Raw genomic sequence first — 8,768 nt, forward strand, 5'->3', positions numbered from 1 at the left:
AGGTCAATCGTACTGAAGTAGGTGGAACCTTGTAGGTTATCAAACAGATCTTCTACTCGAGGCATGTGAAATCTATTTTTGATAGTGATATGGTGATTAGAGAGATTGATAAGCAAGCATAAGCATTCTCTTGTGTGGATTTGCATCCATAGCCAAGAGTTTATTGTAGTAGGCACTCAGCTTCTCAAGCTTGGAGAAGGAGATGAAGTTCTTGCTTCACAAGAGTGTGTCAAGAGAAGAATGAGAGAGAGAGAGGGCTCGTGGGATGCTCAAATGAGAGAGAGAGAGAGAGAGAGAGAGAGAGAGAGAGAGAGAGAGGAGGGAGGTAGTTTGGTCGACCCCCTTTCCTATGCTTCCCTTGAAGCTCATTGGGCCATGTAGCCCTCTAGCCAATGAGAGCTTGGCTCCCTTTGGGGTAAGGTGTGTAGCCTCTTGACAAGTGTCCTTCTTTCCCTCTTGTGAGGTTAAGCTAGCACCCCCGTTGCTTAAGCACTGCCCTTGCCTACTTGAGCAGTGTGCCTCTACATCTGACATGTGGCCCCTTTCTTCTCATGAGAGTATGGGTCCTTGGTGAGGTGCACACACACTACTCATCTCCCTCCTTTGTAGAGCTCGCCCCCTGCTTAAGCACAGCCCTTGCTTAAGCAAACTGCCCCCTTGCCTGCTTGGACCTTAATTGACTAAAGTTTAAAAATTAAAGACTATGTCTTAAAGCGTTTAACACTTACCATTGGAGGCTTTAATAAAGCCAACCCTAAGGTCTTTTGGTCCATTGGTTAGCCTTGCTCTTTAATAGGCCAATTCTCATCTGGACCCTTTTACCATTGGCCCCATGTTGAAATAGATCTATAAGCACATCTATATCTTAATCCTTGTTCCCGTTTATTCTCCCACATTAAGTAATCAGTTTAATATGAGAAAATCATTTTGGTTGGTTAGATATTAGTTTTTATGACAAAGGATTATAAGAAGCCTATAAATTTTGTAAAAAAATACAAAATTGCTTGCGTAATATTGTTTGTAGTGAAAACCGAAGCCGAAATAAGCCGGAATCAAAATTTTGAGTACACCTAACTCTTAAAGTTTTCCCAAAGTATATATCTCACCAAAGCTCACCCAAATTGAAGAAAGTGAGTACAGGGTTACCTCATAGAGATGTATAATATACATTAGTAAAATGAAAAAAACTAGCAATAATCGTACCTCGATATAGATGCCTAAACAATATATTTACAGTTAATGTTATTCTATCATGTGTAGCCAAAAGGACTCTCAGCTCAAAGTGGGAAACGGTCGATAACCATACCCCTCAAATATAACCCATTATTCAAAACAAAAAAACTCATACTTACTATAGATAGCTCATTGTAATCAAGCACACCAAATCTAGCCCTTGTGGTTCTTGTGTTGTACCTATTAAATGACTAGCCAAAAGGAGTCTCATCAAAAGTCCATCAGCAAATATAACTGGTAGATATACCAATATGGTTACAACTAACCAATATGCCCGCATGCGTTCATTGAAACAGAGGGGTTTTGGGCATGTCATATTGCAAATGCGGACGGATTTGAAAATTTGGACCACCTCTACTCCATCAGATTCAATGGCCCACGACAGACAAACCCCCATTATTTCCCTCCATCATTGATCCCATTGAAGCTGCCCATGTGACATAGTGACGAGGGGGCGATCGGGTCGGGGGGGGGGGGGAACTGAATCAACACTTTCAAATGACCTTTTTTGTGAAGTGTACGAGAGTGACAAGTGTAAAGTATGAACCACTGCGAGAACAATATTCTATATTTGGATGTATCAAACAAGCATGGAGAGAATGCGAGATGCCTCTATATTTGGATGTGTCAAACAAGCATAGAGAAAATGAGAGATGCCTTCCTACTTATCTCAAGCATTGCAGCCTTCAAAAAATTGGGGCATGCTGTAAAGGGCCTTTTTTGCAAGGGCCTTGAGTAACATTTTGCACACCCTCTCTATAGTTTTTTGTAATGCATTTTTTGGGTTATTTTTTGGAGAAGCAGGGACACACATCTAGGGCTCATGCACAATATACCTCCGCCCGCCCAGCCTTTGTAAAAATCAAGACATAGTGGGCGGCACTTGAGCCTTCAAGCTTGAGGACATTATTCAAGCACCTTACCAACTAAGCTATAACCTGATTGTTAATGTTGTACATATTACATTGGAGGATAACTTACTACGATGACTGTGGGAATCGAACCTTGGCCTTTACAAACTCACACAAACCTAAGTTATTTGCACAAGCTCTTGACATGCACATCTAAACTAACATAATATGGCCGAAGGGGGAGCCTTTTACACGTGTCAAAATTTGCGACATGAAGGCTAAACTCCAAAACTGAGAGAAGCTCATGTGCACCCCATAAAGAAAAAGAGAGAGAGAGAGAGAGAGAGAGAGAGGCCGCCCAAGGCGCCAGCCGGAAGATATGGGTCTTCCTGTATAGAACCAGCTAAGCAAATTGCCAAGTGGCCCTCCCCACTCTCATGGCTAAATCTTTGATCTGTGCCTCCATCCTCAGCTTCATGCTCTGGTGGTCACGATGAGCCCTCTCCAGGGCCTGCAGCTCTAAGAACCTCTTCCTCCTCTTCTCTTCTGCTTCATTCAGTTTCAGCTTTGCATACTTGGAAATGTAGTCTCCCTCAATCTTGTCCTGTTTGACCTGAATGATCTGCTGCAATCCCCTCGCCTGCTGATGAGCTTCATCTGCACGTAGCTGCAGCATTTTCGCCTCCACTTGCTTGAGTCTCACCATGCTTTGTATGTGATCGACCTCGCCCCTAGTGCGTGCTTGTACAGCATGAAGCTCGGCTACTGTGTCCACAGGCTTTTCTGGGAGGGACTGTGTTTCACATGGCTGCATTATCGTTCTCCCATCCGCAACCGTCTTGTTTGCTGCTACAGGTGTGACCAGCACGGCTGAGTCCAGCACAGCCATTGCCTTCCCATCCAAGGGTTTGTCAAAATGCATGAATGTAGATGGTTTGTTGGCAGCTTTGCGCAATTTGCCCACATCCAAATCTGCATCTGCAAAGAACATTTGCACATCATTAACAAACACAAGTAATGGCAACTTAATTGAAGCAAATCGGTAGCCAAAACCACAGCACACACAATATTTTCAAGAAGGAAACCCTACCACTGAAATATTGCAACATCCTGCGGCGAATTCCAGCAATATCAACCTTCATGTCCAGTTCTTGAAGCATAGCCTCTACTTTTCTGCATAGCTGTTGTCCTCGATCATCCTGACTTCCATGGAAAATTCGTCGAACACAATCTAATTCCTTTGCCAAAGTCTCTACACCCCATTTTTCTGCAAATAGGTGGAAAGCATTCTTGACAAAGCCAAATAACTCAGTGCTGTGCCCACACGCAACGCATCGATATTGCATTTCTGTATCTCCTGCTTCACCCTTGTTGCTTTGAGCTGGTGCAATATGCAACATCCTCAGCCCACAATCGGCATGACACCAATGCATGCAAAAGTCGCAACCTAGCCAGCGGCATGTCTGATTGTCAGAATCAAATTTCGAGCATACCACACACATGCATTCATGGCAGAAACCAGCCTTCTGGGAGCAAACTTTGCATTCGCACCCATCCACAGGCAAGGATTGTTGGCAAGCAACATTTCGACATCGAGTCTGAAGAAAAATTTCTGTCAGCACTTTGTTGGTAAGTCGCTTAGCACCCACTTGCACAAAAGCTTGTTCTCCTGTTTTCAATGCAACTAGGATCTCTAACTGTGTATGCTGCGCATGCAACAGTGTGTTTTCCGTCAAGTCTGTTCTGTTCTTGATTAAATTCTGGAGACTCAAGAACTCACGGCGTTTCTCGAAGTTGCAGAGTAAATCCCTTGCTAAGCTTCTTAGGCTCTCAAGAAAACTGTCTGGAAGCTCTTGGATCGTGCACGCCATGATTGCAATAGGCTCTGCTGCGATCTCTTGCAGTCCAAAACTCCCACCAAGTTTACTTTCATCTCCTCTGGCACTGTCACTTTGGGCAGTAACATGCTTTTCAGATAAAGATACAGAACGGCAGATTTGACTTGTGTGAGCAAGAGGCTTGGACCAAGGTTCTCTTGGAGTAACTGCTCGGTGCTGAGCACCCTCATCTTGATCAAAGGATCTGCCAGGAAAATCCTTATGTTTGATGAGATGCCTTGTTGAATGGTCATCTGTATGCAAATTCGCAGTCCTCAGAATTATTGCAGCCTTCTGTTCAGAGGGAATGTTCTTGCCTACCATACTAGCTCTCTGTGTAGCCCATGGAGTTTCATGTCCTTGGTTTGACCTGTCATCATCCTCATAAGCACTTGCAGTCGGCCAACCTCTCTGCGATACATTTTCATTGCCCTGCGATATATGCCTGCTTCCTCCACAGGAAAGCTCCTCATAATTCTCTCCAGAAAAATAATTCAGAGAACAACTTGGATTGTGGTGGGAAAAAGGCAGAGAGGCAGTGCATCCATCAGAAAGAGGCAGGGCTTGAGATTGAGAGAAACTCTGATTTTGAGTATGGGATTGAATTTGAGTGTGTGCTGGCACTTGTAAAGTTCCTGCTGTTTCCATGAGACTGGTGTTAGCATTTGAAGCATACGTTCCCTCCGCCATCATCGTACCTGGAGGTGCTAAAGACAGCTGAAAAGGTCCCAATTTTGATGGCTCTTGAATGAGGCACTGGCTACTATGGCCACTATGCTTATGAGCAATGTCATCTTCACAATTGTTCACTTGCAACCCAGGGGCTCTCTTCAATTGTTCTTCACTCTTGGAGTTCTCCATTGCAAAAAGCCCCTTCATATGCTTGGTTTGGATGTCAGCAGGATTTGCTAAAACGGTGAGAAGTGGCTCTTTGCATGTGTCTCTTCCTTTACTGCTTTCAGTGCTCTGGATTTCAGGATGTCCTTCTGTCACCTGGGCTTTGCCCAAGAGATCAACAGTATAACTCATCTTTGTAGCTACCAATCCACCGCTAACTGCACTGTCAGTACTCCAGAGCCCGCCTGACATGTCCGGCATCATCTCAGGTGCTCTCTGATTGTCCCTTGCTAGGACATCCTGTGCCATCTCATGCGATGCGTGATAGCAAGTCCTGCCCCCCTTACCTTCATCAGCAGAGACTCTCTGAGTCATCAGTATCTCAGAAAGATGCGTGCAATCCGCCAGTCCTTTGGGTCCACTAGCATTAGCATCTTGAACCATCTCCAGAACATTGGAACCCCTGCAATCTGTCTTCCCCCCTCCTACTTCCAAGACACCGGGACCCCTTGATTCCTCAACCTTGGCCGTAACTTCTTGTAGGTGTATTTCTTTGATTGCACGCTTCATGCACCCCTGCTTCTCTCTGTTAGATCGAGCTCTTTTAAGAGCAGGATGCAAAATGAAAGGAAAATCATGTGCAACACCACCATAATCCGCAAGAGTACCTTTCATTTGATAATTTTTCCCATCCTGATCTGTTCTTTGGAGAGACTTTGGAGGCGATTGTCTCCCCAAAGTCTCCCTGCCTTCCATATGTGAGCCCAAGTCGTACCATGGCTTCTCTGATATGCAATCCCTCACTTCATTCAAGAAGCGCATAGTCTTGAACGCCTTCTTATGAGGAAGCCTGGTGCCCACAACTGCAGGCAGCCTTCCTTTATCAGCAACCTTTTGAGCACGATGATCACTTTGGATGGAGCTGTTTTCAGCTTTCTTTGTTGTTGGAAGATGAGCGATGGGCATTTCCTGCAAGCAAGAAGGAGAAACTTGCCCTCTTTCCAATCCGAAACCCTTGCGTGCAGTCTTCTCCAGTTTCCAGCTGCGGTCTGATGTGCTCCCTCCCATGAGCTGATTATCGGTGCGGTTTTTCTTGCTCGATCTCTGCGTGTCTTCATGGTCTGGATTGGGCGAGGGTCTGTGTGTTACATCAGATCTCTCACTAGGGATGACAGAAGTGCGTTCTTTATATAAGCAAGCACGGGCTGTAAGATTATTCTGCTCGGTGCCCGAGCGAGCCTTCATGCAGAGTTCCAAAGGAGGGGATGAAGCAGGGGAGGACAGGCGATGTGTAGAAACAGAGTAAGGGCCGTTCCTTGTGCTAATGCCGTTGCTGGAGTTTTCCATGGGAGCTGGAGGGTGGGGGGGCAATGTGAGACAAATCTGCGGGTTCAGCGTCAACGCGTGTGTGAACCCTTTGACTACAGAAGCCTCGTTCCCACCTAATCCCTTTTGAAAACTGCGTCCTTACTTATAGGAATGAGTGAGATGGGCGGGCGCTCAAATTTTTTTATGTTTAGAGATATTTTATCACATAATCAGGAATTTTGGAAAATTTGAAGGGCAATATTGGGGGTCCTTTGGGAATTTGCACAAATTAGAGGGGTATTTTGGTAATTTTCCCTTGACTTGAACAGCACTATCTCTCTATTGTTGTGTCTTGAGCAGCGCAATCTTTTTTCCTTCTTTTGAAATCAGTGTTGGATGACATAGCCATCAATTCAGGGATTTATTTTTGTGCGGAGATCCTTCGGTCATTTCCAAAAAAGCGTTGCAAATCCCATCCCTCTCGTGTAGACGGCTATCCGGCAGATAGACATATGCATCGTGTCCTTGCGCACACGCGACCACCCAGTGCCTTGCATTCGTGAGCTGGCGGCGTACACTGCTGAGAGAGAGAGAGAGAGAGAGAGAGAGAGAGAGAGAGAGAGAGAGAGAGAGAGGTCATTGACTCTCTCCTTGCTGACATGACGTTGTAGCAGCGCATGCATGCGACCAAGAGCTCGGGAATATAGTTGGAGCGGGGGAGCTTGCCAGGTCGGGCACATCCTTTGCATGCATTTGCTAAAAGGCCGTCAACTTAGCATGGAGCAAGAGATGTCCACACAGCTCTCAACAGAGCTTGGAGGAGGAGTCCACAGAGCTCTCAACTGTGCTTAGAGCAGGATTTCACAAAACTCTCTCTCTCTCTCTCTCTCTCTCTCTCACCTTGGAGCAGGTGTTCGCAAGAGCTCTCAATAGAGCTTGGAGCAGGAGTGGCTCGATACACTCTCTCTCTCTCTCTCTCTCTCTCTCTCTCTCTCTCTCTCTCGTCAAACTTGAAAGAGAGTTGTTACTTCTTTCCTTGCAACTTGAAGCACTCGCGCGAACTAAATTTGAATGTCGCCCATCATCGAAAATTTATGCGGCGCTCTTTCTCGTTCTCACTCACCTCATGCACTCGTTGAAAGTTGCTCAAACTCACCCAATGCTCCTAAGAGCTCCACGTGATAGGGAGAGGCGGGAATCCCTCCCCCTTTTATTATATTATGAATTTTTAAAGATTTTAAAAGCTAAGCTTAGAACTTAAGGATGTAAAACTTTAAAGTAAGGTTCCAACGGAGGACCTCTAGGTTTTGAATTAAAGAAAGTGAAAAGGTTACATAGACTCATAGGTAGAAGGAGGATCACCCTGAAAGCGTTAGAGTGTTAAGGCTTAGAACTTTAGAGCTTTTAAAGTGGGATTTAGAGCTTAGGGATCTACAGTTGTAAATTTGTAAAAGGGGCTCTCGACCTTAAAGATGTAGAATTTTTAAAGTGGAGTTTAAAGCATAGGGCTTTAAAGCTTAGGGAGGTAGGGTTTATGGGTGCTATTTTAATTCAATTCTCTGTGCTTGTGTGTTTTTGTTTTTTTAAACTTAGAAATGTAGAGCTTTTAAAGTGAGATTTAAACTCAAATCAAGGCCTAAAAATGACACCTAATTTTTTTTGTGAGGGGCTATTTTGCCTATCAAAACAAGTGCTTTAAAAAAATCTCATGTCATTTGACTACTAGAACCTATCACTTTTTGTGTTTATACCTTTGAGTTAACGTTATATATGAAAAATTATATAATTTGATTGCATTACACAAAAGCATATAAAAAGAAGCTTGAAAAATTGCATATCGAAAAAAAAATTCTACTATGCTTGACAAGTTTGGTGATTTTATTACTTGCTTGGACTACTTCAGATTGGGGATATGATTAGGTTGGATGCCTTGGAGAGAGCAGGGCAAAGAGTCGATCCAATTGTCGCACAACCAAGGGCTAGATTTTTGGTTGTCAATCCACTAATGCCATGTGGATCAATTAGAGAATAGTCGATCCCTTCTCTCTTCCTGTGAATTTACTTGCAATCAACTCTCCGGTGCGTGGACAAGTTGAAAGGTCATCACTTTGGCATTCTAAAAGATTAAAATGAAAGGGAAGTTCGGGCAGTCAAGGACATGTGCAACGAAAAGACCCATTGACAAACTAAGCAGAAGAAGATTTCAATTATTCACTCAGGTGACATGAAAAGATTCCATTGACAAACTAAACAAAAAAGATTTCAATGATTCGCATGAAAGGGATATTGCAATTTAATTTTAAATGTCCGCAGAACTCTCTTCTCGTCTAAGGCTTCTTTTAGAAAGCTAATAAGTAGAGGATTTAAGGACTCTTCCAACTGTGTCTAAGGCTTCTTGTACAAAGGTAATAAAAAGTGGAGGATTCAAGGACGCTTCCAAGTTTCAAGAAAATTTGTTTTCTCAACTATACAAAATTGAGCTACACACCTATTCGCACAATTGGCACGACCTACTCTACTCGTTACTGGCTCATGTTCCTATTAATGGGAATCTTGCCAGATTCGCCCTCTCTCTCCTCTCTCCTCGGTTCCTCATCTCCCTCCTCTCTCTTCGCTTCCGCTGCATCCTCGCCATCGCTTCACCCGCATGTTGCGTATCGCC

General features: G+C 44.2%; 1 protein-coding gene across 1 annotated transcript; it reads right to left on the reverse strand.

The window, feature by feature from the left end:
* Positions 1 to 1,773: 1,773 nt before the first annotated feature.
* Positions 1,774 to 6,422, reverse strand: LOC147458385 (protein OBERON 4-like). The gene is made up of 2 exons (XM_086513035.1): positions 3,175 to 6,422; positions 1,774 to 3,062 (listed from the first exon to the last, which is right to left on the reverse strand). The coding sequence occupies exons 1-2, from the start codon at positions 6,143 to 6,145 to the stop codon at positions 2,488 to 2,490; spliced, it is 3,546 nt and encodes a 1,181-aa protein (XP_086369161.1). The 5' UTR covers positions 6,146 to 6,422; the 3' UTR covers positions 1,774 to 2,487.
* Positions 6,423 to 8,768: the final 2,346 nt, after the last annotated feature.

The sequence above is a fragment of the Adiantum capillus-veneris genome, chromosome 5 (genome assembly GCF_014529385.1).
Source record: "Adiantum capillus-veneris isolate H3 chromosome 5, ASM1452938v2, whole genome shotgun sequence".
Lineage (NCBI taxonomy): Eukaryota > Viridiplantae > Streptophyta > Polypodiopsida > Polypodiales > Pteridaceae > Adiantum > Adiantum capillus-veneris.